At 46.6% G+C, this 19,418-nt stretch overlaps 4 protein-coding genes across 11 annotated transcripts; 2 read left to right on the top strand and 2 right to left on the bottom strand.

Annotated features, from left to right (window-relative positions):
• Positions 1-77: 77 nt before the first annotated feature.
• LOC6608108 (solute carrier family 2, facilitated glucose transporter member 1) lies at positions 78-6,414 on the bottom strand. 2 transcript variants are annotated; one of them, XM_032715014.1, is made up of 7 exons: positions 6,281-6,414; positions 2,358-2,462; positions 2,141-2,301; positions 1,287-1,881; positions 1,017-1,229; positions 837-939; positions 78-581 (listed from the first exon to the last, which is right to left on the bottom strand). In XM_032715014.1, exons 1-7 carry the CDS (start codon positions 6,305-6,307, stop codon positions 328-330), a joined length of 1,458 nt encoding a protein of 485 aa, XP_032570905.1. In that variant the 5' UTR covers positions 6,308-6,414; the 3' UTR covers positions 78-327. The 2 variants fall into 2 exon arrangements, with proteins under 2 accessions (XP_032570905.1, XP_002032856.1); XM_002032820.2 differs by lacking the exon at positions 6,281-6,414 and adding an exon at positions 3,642-4,053.
• Positions 4,764-6,279, top strand: LOC6608107 (sugar transporter SWEET1). The gene is made up of 5 exons (XM_002032819.2): positions 4,764-4,948; positions 5,024-5,101; positions 5,432-5,661; positions 5,729-5,904; positions 5,976-6,279. The coding sequence occupies exons 1-5, from the start codon at positions 4,872-4,874 to the stop codon at positions 6,093-6,095; spliced, it is 681 nt and encodes a 226-aa protein (XP_002032855.1). The 5' UTR covers positions 4,764-4,871; the 3' UTR covers positions 6,096-6,279.
• A 478-nt stretch (positions 6,415-6,892) lies between the features above and the next one.
• On the top strand, positions 6,893-7,748 carry LOC6608106 (vacuolar protein sorting-associated protein 28 homolog). The gene has a single exon (XM_002032818.2). The coding sequence runs from the start codon at positions 6,981-6,983 to the stop codon at positions 7,611-7,613; it is 633 nt and encodes a 210-aa protein (XP_002032854.1). The 5' UTR covers positions 6,893-6,980; the 3' UTR covers positions 7,614-7,748.
• Positions 7,749-8,652: 904 nt separating this feature from the next.
• Positions 8,653-19,325, bottom strand: LOC6608105 (protein lingerer). 7 transcript variants are annotated; one of them, XM_032714236.1, is made up of 15 exons: positions 19,300-19,325; positions 16,977-17,382; positions 16,744-16,921; positions 15,048-16,462; positions 14,511-14,926; positions 14,060-14,167; positions 13,839-13,943; positions 13,610-13,710; positions 12,864-13,294; positions 11,655-11,789; positions 11,474-11,599; positions 11,156-11,404; positions 10,783-10,938; positions 9,977-10,009; positions 8,653-9,536 (listed from the first exon to the last, which is right to left on the bottom strand). In XM_032714236.1, the coding sequence occupies exons 2-15, from the start codon at positions 17,352-17,354 to the stop codon at positions 9,438-9,440; spliced, it is 3,930 nt and encodes a 1,309-aa protein (XP_032570127.1). In that variant the 5' UTR covers positions 17,355-17,382; positions 19,300-19,325; the 3' UTR covers positions 8,653-9,437. The 7 variants fall into 7 exon arrangements, with proteins under 7 accessions (XP_032570127.1, XP_032570124.1, XP_032570125.1 ...); XM_032714233.1 differs by having other exon boundaries at positions 11,162-11,404; positions 12,768-13,294; positions 19,300-19,324; XM_032714234.1 differs by lacking the exon at positions 9,977-10,009 and having other exon boundaries at positions 12,768-13,294; positions 19,300-19,324.
• Between the last annotated feature and the right edge of the window lie 93 nt (positions 19,326-19,418).

Here is a 19,418-nt window from a genome sequence, read left to right as displayed (position 1 = left end):
CCGTCCCAAGGCGTTTTAATTGAACTTGTGCAGTGATAAGAGGACGCAGCGCTCAAAGCTTTCCTACAGGGTGACTCTTAAAGTTAGATCAATTTTCGCATTTATTGGTTTGTACAAAAGAACTTACAGGCTAGGCGGGAAATTACAATTAGTAAGAGTAATTTAACCCTGAACAACGTGAATTCCGGCTTATTGTCGACACATACAAAAGGCACACGACATGGACGAATCATTAAGCGACCCACTGCACACATGAAGTTAAACCGTATTATCACAAACCACCGGCTACTTATGGCTAATTGTAAGTTGAGCCCACTGGGCCAGGTCCTATTTGACTTTGGAGCGGAAGCCCTTCGATACGAGTGGCGCCACCTCTGAGGGATCGCGTCCCCGCGTTTCCGGCAGATAGAATTTCGTGAGCAAGAAGAGCAGCACGCAGGTAATGGAGAAGGGCAGGAAGACGAAGGCGCCCCATGCGTTCTGCAGCAGGGGGAACGATATGCCAATTATGAAATTGCACGTCCACGAGGCCAAGCTGCCCATCGACATGGCCACGGAGCGGGGAGCCACCTCGAACAGTTCTGCAAAGTGGAGAGTACAAATCGAATCAGTAAGAGCTCTAAAAATAAACCAGCCATCCAATTATATGGAGAGTGCCTCTGGGAACGTATCTAGTGGTCGTAAACAAATGTGTGCTGGGCAGCCATTGAACCCAATTCGATTCCAATTCCGCCTTAATTGCAGAATCACTTCTTCGAAACACGAGCAGCTGGCCCAATAACGATTAATGGAGCTATTGGAATGCGCACACACAATGGAGTCACGCGACAACTTACCTGCGCCAATAAAGTAGGGAATGGGACCCAGCCCGAATTGGTAGAAGAATATGTAACCCATGATGCAGACGATGCAGGCAATGGCAAACCAGCTAACTTGGTCCTTTAAACAAAAAAATGAAGAAAATGTACCAAAGCATTTGTAGACGTTGTTTTGCCCGTATAAATAATATTACTCACAATATAAAACAAAACAAAGGCTATGGTGAACAGAAAAACGGAGCACAGAGCGCAGGAGAACATCATCAAGGTTCGTCTATTGCACTTGGCCATTAGCCAAGGTCCCAACAAAGAGACAGCCAGATTCAGGCAGCCAGCACCCAAATTGGCCCATTGCGCATCCACTGTGGACAGTCCGGCCTTCTCAAAGATGCTGACCGAGTAATAAAATATCTAAAAAGCCAAAAAATTAATAGGAAGGCCTGAGAAAATGGTGAATACTCCACTTACCGCATTAATGCCCGACAGCTGCTGACCACCATGGAAGCAGCAGACAATGATCAGGGGCAAAGTGAGACGAGGATCGCGCAGGACATCGCAAAAGCTGCTCGTCTGCACCTTGGCATTGGACTCTGCCTCCATCTCGGCCATTTCTTGGGCGATAAGCTCCTCCGCATCCTTGCCCCGCAGCCGCTGAAGCTCCCGCTTGGCAGCTGTACGATTTCCCTTGACGATATACAGGAACTTGGGACTCTCGGGAAAGAGGTACGATGGCAGGTAGCAGACCAGGATCAGAACCATGTAGGCAGTCAGGGCGTAGTGCCAGAGATCCTCAGTGCCGAAGACATCGGCCAAACTGCAGACCTGCCCCACTACCACGCCCCCCGTCACGCCCACGGCAATGAAGACTCCCAGAGTGCCGCGCAGAGCCATTGGAGCCACCTCGGACAGGTACATGGGCAGGGTGGCGGTCACGAGACCGGAGGCAAGACCCACAACAAACCTTCCGATCACCAGCATCTCCACGGAGCTGGCAGCTCGGCAGAAGAAGAAGAGCACCGCTCCCACGGTGAACAGGGCGCCGCAGATGAGAAAGCATGCTTTCCTGGAAAAGATAAGGTAATTATTTATTTGTTACTCAGGGACTGGTATTTTTCATTTCATAGTATATTTAGTTCAACAGAAGTTAAAACAAAAAAAATTTAAATTAAAACAGCTTAAATATATAAAGGGCAGTAAATAATTATTATGGCATAATCCCGCCGCTTATGAATGGTTTCTACAAATATGTGAATTGGCGGATTAGAAGCACTTGAGGAAGGCCAAGTGGCTTATCCTTATCTAATTGATTAACAACTACATACCTGCCAAATTTATTGGCCGCTCCAGCTCCGCCCAGCGAACCGATGGCGCCTCCGACCAGGAACACAGAAACGACGCACGACCACAAGAGATCCAGACCGCCTGCGCTGAGGTTACTTCCGTAGGTGTCGTGCAGGGTCTGATTACACCAAACTTTCATCAGCTGTAAAGATATCGCTTGAATCGGTGTTCCACTCGCTGTGGTTCTCCATATCTCACCTTTGAGGGGGCGTTGATAACGCCTATGCAGTAGCCGGTAGAAACGGCGCCGCCAAATGTGGTTGCCAGGGCCACAAGCAGCAGGAGGTTGCCCCATCGCGGTTTCTGCAAGTGTTCCAATCACAATTAGTTACTCTGGAGCAATAGTTCCCCTTGGTTGTACCCAAAATGCGGACCCTGATAGCGGTTCAGTGCGTCATTGTGCAGGGTCATTTCGGAATTTGAATGGGGGTTGCGTTATCAGCACTCTCTGATTAATTCCAGCTTTGTCATAATCGCAATAATTGGCGCTAATTACGACTAAACTTGACCCACGGCCAAAACTTTCCATTTCTCAGCAGGAGCATTTGGGATCAGATACGATTAGGTCGCATACTATTTATAACCGAATGGAAGACCGCAGGCGGTGCCTCTTTATAACTGATAAGCAGCAATGGCTGGGAACTCAGCCGAGGTATATGTGCACACTGGGAAATCAGTTTGTTTGCCAAAATAATGAAAACGGTGCGGTACCAAGTACTTGTGTACAAAAAAGGTCAAAGTTACAGTACTAAAAACATGGTTGTAAAGTAGAAAGCTTTTAAGCTAACACTTTTAAAATATATTTACATAAAAAGTCATAACTTCCCATTACTTTTATATAATATAATCTAGCTGAATAGTGGGAATCAAAATTCCTTCGTATCTTGTAAATGGTATCTTGTCATTAACGTAGGCATTTGAAATCAGTAACTTCTTAATTGCGCTCAATTTTATAGACATACATACATACGTACATATAGGAAATATTTGAAAAATCCATAAAAGTAATTTTTTAGCGAATTGGATCGTATTTTTGTACTCTCTATATACATATGTGTTTACATACATCGTGTCAACATAGGCTCCACTGTAGGTGAATCGACCATATGCTAATGCGTCGGTTGTGTGTGTGCATGCAAATAAATATCTTTTCGACTTTGAAAACAACTATGCATGACAGAAAATAAAATTAATACATAGAGGAGACGCATATATCCGAGTAAATTTACATATAAAAACAAAAGAAAGAGAGGAAATATTAAAAATAAAATGCGTGAGATAAAAGAGTGGGAAACAGCATCCGGACAGAGAGCGAAAAACAACGGGATCGAAAGAAGAAAACAATGAAAATATGCATGTGCAGAGATGCTGTCCACAGAACAACAACAACAACAAGAACAAGAACCACAAAACAGTGGTGATAGGTAGAAGGAAAATTCGGCGATCTTTCCGCTCTCTCTCTCACCTGGAAAAGAGTCTCACCTGGCTGGGATCCGTCTGCGCCGAAAGCAGTTCCACTCTGTTGGGCTGGGGGTACAATTGCTGAGCCTCCGCCGGCTGGCTTTTGGTGGCCATAACAGTGGACTTTGTCTGGTAATCACCACTTTTTGAGAAAACACTTCCCAAGGCACTCGGAGCACACGGTTGCGTTGTGTGCGTGTTAACACGGTTAGAACAATTTGTAGCAATTGGCGGTAAGGCAGGTAATCGGGTTCTGAAACAGTGTTGTGCAACGGGCACCGAGTGTGGATTCTTAGTTTGCGATCCCCCAGCAGTTCGGAACGCTAAACCACAATTGTTTGTAAACGGCGCACCGCCAGCAGTGCACGCGGGATCGAGTCGGAATCAAAGCGGTACGGTGCGGCAGCGTTGGAGTCGGGAGCGCGACTGAACGCCGCCAGCTGAGCGATGTTGGTAGAGAAAAAGCTTTCGCCAAGAACGAATCGCCCACCACAACAACGCTTTGGGTGCCGGCAACAGATAAGGGTAACATAAATAAGTCAACCCGAGGTAATAATACCCTTGGATACAATTCAACAAGTTTTCATCACCAACTAAACATTTTCCAGATTGCAATCATTTCCAGAACTTAAAAAAAAACACGATATTTTTAAAAGATCTAAATATTTCCCAATAACAGTTTCATAATATTCAAACCCTTTGCTAGAGTATAAAAAGCTTCTTGCGCTTCTGTTGCAAGAAATAGCCAAATTAAACTTTTTTGTAGCAAAGAAATATGGGCTAATAAAAAGAACACAATAACTTAAAAACAGAAAATGAAATAGGAGATTAAAACATTTTATGGACTAAATTATTCCTTTTTCTCAGATTTTAAAAATTAGGTAGAGCTGCTTCCCAAATTATTTTAAAACTGCGCGCGCTGATATCGATAGAAAAGAAATCTTTTAGTTAGTGATGCAAAATCTTTTGTGACACCAAGGGGTGGAAATTTGATGAGATTCTTGTTAAGGTTAAACAAGGAAACTGTTTACTCTAATTTATTTTACGGATACCGAAAGGTTATGCTGATTAACAGCGTAGATTTTAAAAAATCGTGAACTATGTCCTCGCTTACGCGACCATCTCTAGTCGAAAGTGCCATCTCTACGCCCTCGACCAGCTGTTCAGCTTTTTGTTGACGTTGTAGTTGAAACCGCAGCGTCTTTAACCACCTTTTAGGTTTAGCATTAGTTACTAAGGAGATCGATCGCTATGTCGGCGGTGGCCTACGACTCCCTGCTGTCCACGACGGCGGTGATCAGCACCGTCTTCCAGTTCCTCTCCGGCGCGTAAGTCATCCTTGAACCAATGCAACTAGCTTTGTCCAAAGTAGTAGCAACTGTTTGATTTCCTTGTACTTGCAGCATGATATGTCGAAAGTACATCCAGAAGAAAAGCACGGGCGACTCTTCCGGAGTTCCCTTCATATGCGGATTCTTATCGTGAGTAGAAACTGCCGACTTGGCACTACTGAGATAAATTCGAATTGGTCGCGCTTGGCGAGACCGCTGGTTCTTAAAATAAGAAATTCCGTACATGCACATGTGTTTAGAGACTTAAGATTGAACCATAGCTAATTATTTCAAGTTTCATATATTAGGAAAAGACCCATTTTCCTTCCAAAGTTCACGGATTTGGCATACAAAATCAATTGGATATTATACAGCATCCATATTTCAAGACACGAATTGTGTGAACTGCTCCTGCTTGGCTGGCAATTTCCCCTGTGTTCGGCTTTTAACCAACTTTAATAATTGAAAATATTTGTACAGGTGCAGCTTTTGGCTGCGCTACGGTGTCTTAACCAACGAGCAGAGCATTGTGCTGGTCAACATCATAGGATCGACGCTCTTTCTGGTCTACACGCTGATCTACTATGTGTTTACCGTCAACAAACGTGCCTGTGTAAAGCAATTTGGATTCGTTCTGACCGTTCTGGTGGTGGTCATTCTCTACACCAATCGACTGGAAGATCAGCGCGATCGAATGATACACGTCACAGGTACGAGCACGTTTGCGAATACCCTTTGGCAATGTCAGGTTTGCTAAATTACTGAATAAAATTTCAGGAATTGTGTGCTGCATCGTGACCGTGTGTTTCTTCGCCGCCCCGCTGGCTAGTTTGCTGCATGTGATACGGGCGAAGAACTCCGAGAGCCTTCCCCTGCCCCTGATAGCCACGTCCTTCGTGGTCAGCCTGCAGTGGCTAATCTACGGCATACTGATATCGGACTCATTTATCCAGGTGAAACACTTCCCACGACTGGTCAGCCAGACAGCGAATTACGACGGCGTTTGTTTGCTTTGCCTTTTCAGATTCCCAACTTTCTGGGCTGCATACTGTCGCTGCTGCAGTTGGGTCTGTTTGTCCTCTACCCGCCGCGAAGCTACTCCGGCCACGGCTACAAGCTGGTCGAACAGGCTGTGCCGTTTTAGGCAGCTAATCGGACAGAGCCACGCATTTTGCTTTGGCCTCCGAGCATGCCGCATACAGGGTTTATACGTGTTGCTTGCTTAGGCGCCAGGCTTATTTACTATAGACATACGTAAAAGTAAGCCTATATTTATTGTAAAGTATTTATTAAATCCCGAGGATTTGCCTCGAATATGCTGCTACTTACGTTGCCTTGCTGTTCGGTGGCGCCCATTTAATTGTAGCCTTTAGAGTCCGTGTTCCTATTAAACCAACACACGGGAAACGATTGAGTAGCCGAAGCACTTGTTGAGTTCAACTAATATTAGCACAAAGCTCGAATTCGATTCGGCACGTTCTGTACAGATTGAGAGCGGATTTCTGACTGCGAATTCAAATGAGTGAACCCAGTGCACTTTGCTGCGGTCTGCGGTCATTGGTATCGATAAGCTGATATGCTGATATTCCGGGCCATAAACTGTTGAATTAAGCGACCATATACTGCCTGTTTTGCACCTCTGATTTAATGAAAATGTTCGTGGGCGCGGGGGTGGGGGTCTGATCAATGAAATCGACTTGTCTTAATTCAATAATAGTGCTTATCGACCTGCGTGGAATTAGCCAGTAAACATGCAACCAGATAAGGCGGCAATCTTTATTTGGCGCCCAGCATCGATAAGGTAGCATTTTGGGGGGCGGAAATTATTAGCCGGGATCATAAATATTTTCTCTCACAGATTCAAATTTGAAGTGGAGAGACGGTTAGTACTCGTGCGCCTACCAACACTGACTTGATGGTTTTATGGGTATGTGCGCCGTAGGGAGCAACGGCCACACTGTCAAATCCCTGTGAATCATTGTTTTGTGTTTAAAACTAGAAAATATTTGAGCTAGAATCAAATTACAAGATGCAGGAACAGAGTCCCGAGCTGTACGAGGAGGTGAAGCTCTTCCGTAACGCCCGCGAGCGTGAGAAGTACGACAACATGGCCGATCTGTACGCAATCATCAACACCATCCAGCAGCTGGAAAAGGCCTACATCCGCGACTGCATTACACCGCAGGAATACACTGCCGCCTGCTCCAAATACCTGGTCCAGTACAAGGTGGCCTTTAAGCAGGTGCAGTGCGACGAATTCCCCTCGGTGGAGACGTTTGTTAAGAAGTTTCGGCTGGACTGCCCGGCGGCGCTGGAGCGCATCCGCGAGGACCGACCCATCACCATACGCGACGACAAGGGCAACACCTCCAAGTGCATCGCCGAGATCGTGTCGCTGTTCATCACAATCATGGACAAGCTGCGCCTGCAGATCAACACCATGGACGCCCTGCAGCCGGACGTCAAGGACCTGGCGGACAACATGAACCGCCTGTCCCTCATTCCCGAGGACTTCGACGCCAAGCTGAAGGTGGAGAAGTGGCTGGGCAGCCTAAACGAGATGCAGGCCTCCGACGAGTTGAGCGAGGGCCAGGTCCGCCAGTTCCTCTTCGACCTGGAGTCGGCGTACGCGGACTTCAACAAGCTGCTGCACAGCCAGTAGCTATCAGTTTCTCATTGTTTACGTGTATCCCTAAATTTATATAGCATATTCCGATATTAAACAAGTTTTATATACCTTACTTTTGCGGTCCATTTCATCATGTTCGTGAAATGGTTAGCGCAGACTAAAAAAAAATTAAATAGTTTTCAAACTAAGGGGGTATTTTGTTGAACTAAAATAAGAAATGCTTTTTCCTCATCTCACAATATAGTAACTATGTGAAGCGGGACTTCAAATTACGTTAAGATACTAATAAAAGGTGTATCTTATATATCTTATAGGTTTTTTTTTTTTTTTTTTTTAAAGAGAACTAATTCTATTTATTTCAAAAGGAATCGTTCAGTAATTCCTCTGAACATAACATAATGTGTGATAAAGATAAATGAGACCAAGTGGTATCTTAATTATAAAGTACAAAAGAAAGAAAAATCTAGTCTAGTTATCAATTACTTAAAATGTAATATGTTATATTATCCTCCGGGTAAGGAAATCGCTGGGGTGTACCCTCTTCAGTCTTCGGAGGGAGATGGGATCAGCTAGGATAGTTGCTAGTCGGTTCGGGTGGGCCATAAGCCTGTCGGCATAACGGCTGCTGTGGAAATTAATCTGATCCCCAAGAAGGGTAACTTTCAGATCTCTTTCAATGACCATGTTCGTCACGTACCAGGGGAGCCCAGATGCGTGACGTGCAGCTCTCGACTGGACCACACGGAGCCTATTAAGCTGGGATTTGGCGGCAGTTCCCCACACCTGGATGGCATAACTCCACCATTAGTCAAACATTTCAACAGATTTAAGTAAAAATGGCAAGGCGCTTCATTTTTTTTTTTTGCATTTTGTTTGGATTTAATCGTATCTTCTTTTTTGTATTTAGTTTAAATATTAAGGTTATAATTATACATATAAGTTTAAACCGATTACAATAATTAATTTTTGTTTGTTTTGTTTTTCTCATTCACGTTATGTTTGTGGTTTTGTGGTTTATTTAATATATATACTTGTATTTTTAATTTACTGTTCTGCATTTCCGGTTTCTCTCTTACACTCTTAAATCTGTTAAATCGTTTTACGCCTTTAATAATTAATAATTGTTACTCTTTATCTTTGTAAATTTATTTGTATGCAATGTGAAAATGGTACTTGGTATATTTATGCGGATGTTGCTGTATGTTTCGTTTTACTCTTTGTTGTGTGAGGAAGTGTGTTGTGTGTGTGTGGTTGGCTTTAGGAGTCGCCTCCGCAAGTGTGGGGTGTGGTGTGTCTTGAGGCTGAGGGGAGGAGGGAGGCGTGGTCAGGACGCTGCTGAGCGGCGCCTTTACAGTGCGTTCGTAGTAAAAACGTTTCTTATTAAGTAAAGTATGATCGCTTATCATCGTATATTAGATAATCATTCTCCGACGCTGGCGAGGATTTCTCGCTCCCCACCCCGTCGGCGAGTGCTTGATGTTGTTGTTGTTGTGTTGGCGGCTGTGGTTGCTGTTGGTGCGGTTGCTCTTGCTCCTTGACCAGCATCAGCAGCTGGCCGGGAATGGCCGGCATCGCCGATGTCGTCGTCTTCACTATTGTTGCTGTTGGCGTGTTGCTTCCATCCGCGCTCGTTGTGGAGTTGCTGGCTGCTATTGTGGTCACTTTAGAGTTGGTTCCGAGTGTGATGGGCAGCACCCGGGCATTGCTGGCGCTGCTCTTGCTGTAGATGTGGTGAATGGGCGTGGTGGTGGTGGTTGTTGTCGTTGTGGTGGTGCTGGTGTTGCTATTGCTGCGAAGGCTATAAATGTCGTTCGCGCGGGCGATCTGCAGTGGCCGCCAGATCGTGTTCTCCGGAAGCTAGTTCTGTCCGGCCCAGTACGAGGGCGAGTAGCCTTGCTTGCCAGCGGACTTCGACTGACTGGTCGATTGCTGACGCTGCCCGGCACTGTTCGAGTCCTGAAACGATACGGTAGGAGATCAGTACCTAAGTTAAACGCAATCTGGACTGATTGATGCTTCCGCCTCTTTCCAAGCAGAATCAGAATCATCCGCTTCGTTCGGACCGCACCCGGTCATCCATACACAAATGTGGGTTAACGGTTTTAGATACACATATTCGCTGATTATATACACGGCAGTATTATATTATAGTAAAGGCACATGAATATGGATATGCTGATCTGATTATGGCGGCGCGGCGCGACCCGTTCGGCGATCGACATCTTCTTTTGGGCGCCGCTTCTGTGGTACACATGCAACTAGAGGCTAGATGATACGTAACATACTCTTTCGATGGGACAGATTACATGGGGATGAGGCAGGCGTGGGAGGGTTAGTATTATGCAGTTCACCAAGCATTAAGCAACTTTACACGTGATTACAACAAAGGAACTTACCCGGCGGGATGAGCTATGAATCCTGCCGTCCATCTAATAGTTGTCCCATAAAAAATCAAAAGAAATTATAAAGAAAAGTCAAACAATAGAACAGTTTCATGCATTTCTCAATTATTATATGCCTCACTACCATCGTATGAATTAAGCTAACAAACTTTCCAAGGACACTATTTACTCGTACTTCTGCCGATGCTCCAAATCAATTTCAAAGTATCAGAAAATGCATGAAATGTTATTTGTTAGTAACGATCCCAGGTGAAAATGAAAAGGTTTAATGATTGTCACACATAAAATACTTTGGGTGTTTGTCTTACAGATGATGTGCGTAGGTAAATACTTACAAATATATGCTTGGCAGTTAGTGTTCTAATGGAAAAAATTTACAAATACATGCAGTTCAACAAAACTAGATTCACAGCTACAGGACAAATAAAAACGAGGTTAGTGTGATTATCCAGGATTAGTGTAGGAGTAAGCTTATTTAAGGACATAAACCTATATGTCATCACAGTCAACAAGTGTACAATGTAGTGGCGGGTGTGCAGCTACACAATTGGTGAAAATAAAATTAATGTGTTAACAATAACGAGATGAGTTCCCTAAGAATTTCATCAGTCGGCGAAGAAGGACAAGTCGTTGTGATTGTTATTGCAATGGGCGGCAACGAGCTGATTCTGACACTGGGCAGGGTCGGTTTGCCAGATCCGGTGGTATGTAACTTGAGGACCGTTCACATTCCCATGAATGAGCACATGACTTTCCGTCCCTCCGCCTACAACAACCTGAAGTGGTAATTCTGAATGTACCTGATGGATGGGCTGATGGATCATATTGTGGTGTCCGGCCGCTGGCATCGGCAAGTACATGCCGTACGGTTGGGCAGAGGTGCCTCCAGCCGTCTGAGTGTTAGGCATATTAAACGGCGGCGGAGTACCCGAATGGAAACTCTGCTTCTCGTACGACTGAATAACGAAAAATACAATGGTACAATGTAGACAGGTCGGGAGATAAGGTGTTTTAACCAGGGCTGTGAAATCTTATTGTTGTATTGTTTAAATAATTACGCAATGTGACGCAGTCATGTTCATTTGCTCAAAGATAATTGAAGTCTTTTAACATCGAATTCAGGCTAAGAAGACCTGCATCCAAGTCCACAGCCCTGCTTATAACCATACGTACATTAACCTTGTTCAGCGCCACGTGTCCCTTTCCATACATAGAAGAGGTCAGATCGGATCCAGTACCTGCCTGCGACTGGTTGGACACAGTCTGAGTTTTGCTCTGCTGATTCACGCTCGACGAGTAGCCGCCCTTGCTGTAGTCCTGCGTGGTCTGCGACAGAGTGTCATAGCTGGTTGACCCGTAGCCCGCGCTGTACGAAGGCTTCGGGAACTGTTGACCGGAGGCAGTGTTTGCTGCCGGTATTTGCTGCAATTGAATTAGTTCAGACGTTGCTTAGGAATTGCATATCAAGTGATTTCAATGTAATTAGCTTACGGGATATATGGCGGGCGTGCCATATTGAAAACTACCGGGCATTACATTGCCGCCATAGAAGTAGGCGTAAGGAACATTTAGCATGGGCGCACTTGAGCCCGCCTGTTGCGACATTGTGCTGGAGACCTGCAAAATAAACATTTTCTATCTATCTATTTATCATTTAAGCTGAGCCACATACATTGCCGACCGGACTGGAGTTATTGTCAGTGCGGGCAAAGCGTCCGTCATTCATTGCAGAATACGTCACAGAGCCGAGGTTGTCACGTCCAGCTCCTAAACTGGCCGGCGGATAGTTTAGATCGTAATATCCTTGCTGCAATTGAGAATGATTATATTAGGTTTGTCTCCACGCGAGCATTCTGGGCGTGTTATTATGGCTGTGAAGATGATGAACGGTTCACTTTGTCAGAACTTTTTACTGAAACAAATTAGATATGTGATAAAGGTCTGACAAAGCCACGCGTATCGGTTTCGAAAAAATGAAATATGTTTTGTTCAATGTAAGAAATTTGTACATTAGTCAGATGTTAGATTGAAAAAATAAAATGGATAAGATGTCAGTAATGAAATAGAATGAAATGGGTCAGTAAGGAGCAAAGATTTAGAATTCGGTGTGGTTTAGGGATGCAAAGTAATTCAAATATATATATATATTTTAAGAGCATATTTATTCGATTTTAATTGTCTTTGCATTCCTAATTCCACAACTATATCGTAAATGAAAATGAGGAAGAACGTTCGGATTAGTTTTAGATTTGGGTTAATTTGGAGTGTAAAGCAGAGCCTGGGAGGTAAGCAATACATGTGGATTGTTTTTGAATTTCTTTTGTGATGATAATGCCAGGAATGTGGACTGGATGGAAACGGATGCGAATGGTGCAGGGTGGCGAAGGAAAGTGTCAGCTTTTTACACAATCACACACACACACACACTCAAACAGACACAGACTTTTAGGAGGTGGTATAATAAAGACTTGATCACAGACATCGCGGTATATTATGTTATTATGTACAATGCACGCTGAGAAACGGTTAGGAGTGGGAGGCCGCAACGTCAACGAGCCAGGATCCGGATTAACGATTTCGATCAGCAGCGGGAGGCGAGCTGGGATGCGCTGAGCAGTTGTCGTATGCGTTTAAATGGAACTAGGACTTGACTAATGCGAAAACGTTGTATTATGGTAGGATATTGATACGATTACTGATTGATTAGAAACGGTTCGGTTGATTTTGGTCGGTTGCATTATGTAGTTGGTTTGGTATTTGCTTTTGCTTTTCTCCATGAACTCACCACATGTGGCACTCTCTGTTGCATCATTTGCAATTCCTCGTAGGAATACACTGGTTGCTGATAGTATGGCAATCCAGTCTGAATATATTGACTAACCATTTGGATGTTGGTGGGCACCAAGCCGCTGCCGCTGCCACCACCACTACCAGCACCACCAGCACCCGACGCTCCGCCCACGCCGCCGGTGCTCGCTCCCGCACCTTGTCCGCTGGCATTGCCCGTCGTCGTGGCAGCACTGCCACCGCTGCCGCTGCTATTGCTGCTGCTGCTGTTCTTGTTGGTCAGCGAGGCCAGCACTGCAGCGGTGGTTCCGGTGGCTGTCTGGGCAACGGCCGTTGCTCCCACCGAGCTGGCGTTGCTGCTGTTGTTGTTCACATTCACACCGACGCTGGACGCGCTGCCACCGGCCACGCCGACTCCACTACTTACGCCGCTCTGACTGACGCCTCCGCCCACGCCGGCTACGTTGCCACTCGCAACGCCTGCCGTCACATTGCTGACCGAGCTGCTGCCGCTCACGCTGTTATCTGGAAAGATCGGAAAGGTTTTAGTTTACATGCGTATACTAAAAGAAAGCGGCCGAAAATAGAGCATTTCAGCTAAGCAATAACAATTCTGTTCAAAAATTCTAGTTATTTTGGAGAGTCTTATTGTCATTGCAGAGCCAAAGTCGTGGCTGAATTGAAGTTGATTTGAGTAATAGTGCGTTATATTTGTGAAGAAAACTCTCTGATGTGGCAAGAATATGCATTAAAATGTTTAACATTTTGAGTTTGTTTTTAAGATTGCAATGCATACTCTTTTGGGCCTCATTCTGTGATATTAACTCCTCGATTACTTACTATTCGATACAGCCGCCTGGTTAGCACCTGTTTGACCGCTCACCACACCGCCATTGCCTGTGCTTCCGCTGTTGCTGCTCACTCCGCTGCTGGTCGAGACACTGAAAGGTCAATGAGATCAACATTAAGTGCTACAGGCATCCGCCTCTAAGTGGGACATGACCAGGGGGTTGGGTTAGTCGGAATATTGGAAAAAGCGGGTCATGCAGAGCGGGGGTTTCGCTCTTACCTGTCGTAATGAGCGGCACTACTGGCCGTGGTCGCATCCTTTAGCTTGGCGCTGGCACTGAAATTGGCGTACTGCGAGGACGCGTTGCTCGCACTGCCAGAGAACCTGAACGAACGGGCGAGAAGCCGCAATTTAGCATAATGGAGAACCAGTCCAAACCAATGTGTCATCCCCAAAGAACTGATCGTAATGGGATTGGGATTTTCGCATTTGGTACTTACCCGCTGCTGTTGGACAATCCAGTATTGCCATAAACACTCTGGCTTGACTGGTAAGCACTTTGTGGTGTCGAATATCCGGATGTGAGGTAGGCAGAGCTCGCATTGCCGCTGTTAGGTGCGGAGCGCGATTGCGGTTTGGGTTTTTTGGGACATAAGCGAGCATTAAATGTGTTAGGAGAGAAGAAAAACAGTAAACAAAATGAAGATTAGCCTTCTTTCGGATGGGGCGAATTGTTAAGCAGCACTTGCATACAAACAAATATTTAAATCTTGAAGTAAAAGATTCGATTAGGGTTCTACCCTTGCTGAGTAGAGTTAGTTTATCTTTTCCAAATCGAGTTGTTGCTTACAAATAATTTTGAAATTTGACAAATATGTAACTACAAATCTCTGCAAGGGTAACCCCCTTTGGAATTAAATATTAAACAATCAATACTGGAACATGTCCTACCTCGTGCTATTTTGGCTGCTGCTGCCTCCAACCGGAATGTTTTGCGTCGCTGTTCCTCCGCCGCCGCTTACCGCACCTGTACCGCTTTGAGCCCCGGTGCCAGCCTGCTGCTGGTAGGAACTGGGCTGGTATGAGCCGTATCCCTGCTGCTGGTAACTGTTGGCCACCGAGCTTTGCACATTCGCGTATGTGGAGCTGCTGTAGCCACCGGGCGCCGTCGTCGGAAAGCCACTGGCCGTCTTGCTCGCTCCACTGTTCTGGTACGCGTTTTGGTAGGCGTTACCACTGCCGCCCGTCTGTCCGTAGGGATCGCTCTTGGTCAGCTGATCGATTGTGGCATTCACCGATGAGCTAACGCCCTGCTGCTGCTGTGACGTCGAACGGCTTGTATAGCCCGCTGCACTCAAGGCATCGCTCTATAAATGGGAAATGCTATTAGATTCTCAGAAATATATGCACTATGCTACAAACAATCGTATTAACTAAATCATGGTGGCGATTACTTGGGTAATTCAAAGGATACAGTACGGTACTCACAATCTGGGAACTCTGCAGACCCGCCGCTAGCGTCACCTGCTGCTGTTGCTGGGACTTGCTCTGGTAGTCATCTGGCTGCTGTTGCTGCTGCTGACCATCAATGCTAAAGCCCGAACCAACCTTCTCCGGCAATGGCTCGAAGCCATCGTCCGTGCCGAAGTCCAGAGCGCCGAACTGCACGTCCAGGTAGCCAATGTTGTTCAGTGCATTGTCTCCGGGCATTTCGACGGCACTCGCAGGAATCTTCGAGGGTGGTGGCAGCTTAACGCGTGCCCTCCTTATCTGCGGTTGCTGCTGCGATTGCTCGCCAGTGCCAGCTCCAGCTGCCGCTCCAGAAGCGAATACGTTGGCATAGGTGTTGGGGTACTGGCTCACACCCACGCTAGTGCTAGTTTGGGAGTAGGCGGCCACGGGGTTTTGCGCGTAACCCGCTGGCGCCGACTGCACTGGTACAGAACCTGGGCTGACGCCCTGGCTGGCCAACGAGTTGAAATACTGAGATTGCTCGACCGACAAAGTAGCCGACGGCTTGATAGGCGTCGTCTGCTGCTGAAGTTGCTGCTGCTTTTGTGCTTGATGCACCAGCGTGGCAGCTGCCGAGGCGGCGCTTGAGAATGTGTCGGGAGAGGCGGATACAAAGGATGACGGTGTGCTGCCTGCTCCTCCGCCGGCAGCTGCACTCGCTCCTGTACCCGCTCCTGACTGTGTGCCCTGGGATTGCAGCTGAGGCGGTGGATTACTGACCGCTGCGCTGTATTGCAGCAGTGGCGTGGTTGCCGAACCGCTCAGCGTTGCTGGCGGTGTGACCGCCGCTGGACCACTGCTGGAGCTCTCCTCCAGATGAGATCCCTGCTGCACCAACTGATGTTCAAGGCCCGGTGGCGCCGATATCTCGCTTCCAGACGCCGCAGGAACACCTGTAACAGCGCCAGTTCCGCTAACTACGTTGGCAGCGGATTGCGTTGCCAGGTTGCTGGTGGTGAACACCTTGCTGTCCTTAAGCGAGCCCTCATACTCCTCGTTGTTCCAGTCGCCCCAGGCATCGTCATGAGCCTGTTGCTGCTTCTCGGCATTTTGGGCAATGGTGTTGTCCCACAGCTCAACCTCGTGGTGATCCTCGTTTGCGTTGCCACCGCGACCTGATCCATAAGCACCACCAGGGCCTCCGCTGCCGCGATCGCCACGAGGGCCACCGGTGCGTCCGCCCATGCGGCCGCCACCACGGCCAGAGCGAGAGACAAAGCCACCGCCTCGTCCACCGCCACCGGGACCACTGCGTCCGCCGCCGTTGCGCTGCCCGCGGTAGTTGTCGTTAGCCCGATCGTCACCGCGGTCCTGACCAGCGTTTTGCCCGGACCAAGGTTCACGAGATTCGCGCTGATTGCGCTCGTTCTCACGAGTCTCTCTTCCGCGCCCTAAAATATTAGAAATCAAGTTTTAGTTTATTTTCAGAGGATTAGGCTCATTTACTAAAATTATTTCATTAAGGTAATATTTTCTCTAGTTACAGATCGTGCATGAGCAACAAAGCATAAATGCCAGCATTGTAATATTTAACGATCTTAATGTTTATATATCTTCTACATTAACTGGATTTCAGTTTTGCAATAACTGTAATGCAGAGCTTAAAGATCCAAAACGTTTAGTAACGCCCTAAGAAATATTTTAGTAAATGAGTGTGGCTTATGATACTTACATCCACGACTGTCACTGGAGCCACGTGTGCCTCCGCGATTTGAGCTGCGGTTTCGCGACTTTTCCCGCCTGTCCGCATTGGCATTGCCATCGGCCCAATCGCCATCGCCAGCAGCGCCATCAGCCGTGTTATTTGCAGCCTTGTTCTTCCGCTTTTTCTCGTACTTGGCAAAGGCGCCCTACAACAGATTCAATTAAATAAATGGAGCGCGGGAGATTAGAATCGAAAGTAACCTGCGGTAGCTCCTCGATCAAGAAGTTGGCCGCTGCCTCCAGGTCGTAATCGCACTCGTTGAGGGCACAGCAGACCTCCTCCTCGGAACGTTGGGTCATGGTCAAAAGGAGGAGAACCTTCTCGTTGATCTGCGGATCCTCTGTGGTGCTATTGGTGATCTGGGCAATGCGCAACTGTTCGGTGGTAGCCTTAGGCTGGGCCTTCTCTGGCTTGTCTGTCTTGCTGGCATCCTGGCCTCCCTTCTTGCCAGCGGCCGCAGCATGTGAGACTCCATCGTGATGGCCGATTCCTCCTCCGCCGGAGTTGCTGGCATTTGACTTTTTCTGGTTGCGGGCATGGCCGCCTCCCCCGCCGCCTGAACGAGTTTGTGTGCTCATCTCTATGTACACTGTATATACAAATTAGCTGCAATACGAAAAAGATTAGGGATTCGATCTTAAAACCAGGGAATCTACAAACTGACTGATCAAAATTTAGGTCTGTGCTGACTGGATTCTGAATATGGGATTCTCTGAGTTTCTTTATGTTCTATAAGTGAAATAGTAACATCTTAAGATCAATGCAAATAAGTTATGAGTATAGAGAGAAATAATTAATGATTTAGAAAGTTAGCCGCCTGTGGTTCATTTTAAAATGAATCCATGCGTATTCAATTACAAGCCTAGTTCGATTCTGTTAGTTTATTCCCAACTATAAAATATGAGAAATCCAATTCGATTTTAATGTGTACATTTACATACATTTTTGGGTAATTGAAGATAATGGAATAAATAAGATATAAATCTTGGTTCGTCAGTGTGAAAATATTAATGATAAACTCCCACAATCCAGACAGCTTTTATCTGAGAATGTGTTAAAATGGCTAAACAAGTGGGCGAAAGAGAGCAGCAAAGGAAAAGCTGGCAAGATGAGAGTTCAATGTACATTTAATAAAAGAGAATGAAAGAACGTGAACAAACAGACACACGCCGAAGCAAAGGAGTGCGAGAGGAAGGGAAGAGCGCACGCACAAACAAAGCGAGCATTCAGAAATAACAAAAATAATGAATACGGGGTTGTCGAGGGGGGTGAAAAATGTATTGGCAAAACAGGTAACAGAAGGGATGCCGAGAGGGTGGCGGGGTACGTGACCAAGACGCATCCAAGCCGAAACGTCAGTTTGGCTTTTAGGGGGAAGGGGGTGGTTCATGGGAAAGAGAGCGGGAGAGGCGACCCCGATACTAAGTGCATATCTGAATCACTCAATTTTTGTTGTCAAAACAGTTTTATCAACGTTTGCCGTGAATAACGCCTTTCCATGCATTATTCATACACAGACACACGCGCGTACTGCCGCACACAAACAAAAGACCGCTGTCGCCATCACGTTTCCATCAGGTTTCGTATTTCGCACGTACACCATGATATGGAAATTTGACCACGGCAACTGGGGACCTGCGATCCTGGACCCGGAAACTACTCAATACCAATTGCAATGGGAATCGCGAGGACTGACATACACAAAAATTGATTTATAAACTCCTTGGCCTCTTCGCTTCGGTTTTTCGCTTTCGCTTTTGTGCTCGCTCTTCTGCATCTGCCCTAGCGGCATCTCCCTCGCACCCGCACCAGCGCGGGCACACCAGTGTTGCCAGGTGCGAACGAAGCGCAGCGGCAATTGGCAAGGCCGTTAAATTAACCAACAATTGGAGCACAATGGTACGCTTCGTAAACGAAGCAGCAGGTCCTAGAGAGGGCAAACAGAGTTAGTTACAATATCTGTACAAACACACCAATTCACGGCAGGACTCGGATGGCACACATCACTAGGCACGCTCCGGCACTTGGCAACACTGAATGCGAGGGCATTGAAACCGAATGAAGCGCACAAAGCGGAATGCAAAACCGGACAAAGTGGCGTACACTGCGCCGAAATAAACGAAATGTACGATTCGTTGTGGGCGAAATTTGTCCCATATGTGACATACCCGGCAAGGATAACGCACTCCCAGTTGCACATTTCGGGGCAAACGGGAAATATAGCCTTAATAGACCCAGCCATGTGCACATACTTCGACGCCATTTCTGCAACGCCACACTAGCCGACTCTTTCGCTCTTATGTAAACCAAGGCACCCAGTAATTGACGACGACCGCCGCTCCAGACAGCGGCCACTATTGAATTTTCAAGCGAGTTTTTTGCCGACAAGGCCCCGGGAGACATGTCGAAAACACGTTGCACAGGTGGGGGGACACTTAAACTAAACTTTAACACCTCAGGAGGGTTCCGGTCACGGCTTTAAATTGGATAAACAAATTTTCAAAACGGAGTCACACTCAATACCTGCAAATGCGCCGAGAAACGCACTTTTAATGTGACCGCTCGTTAGTCGATCGATATAGCTTTATCTAGGCATGCAGCCCTGGACTCAGAGTCATTAATCTACCCTTGCCTTGAACCAG

Source organism: Drosophila sechellia, chromosome 2R (assembly GCF_004382195.2).
Source record: "Drosophila sechellia strain sech25 chromosome 2R, ASM438219v1, whole genome shotgun sequence".
In the NCBI taxonomy this organism is placed as follows: domain Eukaryota; kingdom Metazoa; phylum Arthropoda; class Insecta; order Diptera; family Drosophilidae; genus Drosophila; species Drosophila sechellia.
Note: the sequence above shows the minus strand (reverse complement) of the source record. Positions and strands in the feature narration are given on the sequence as shown.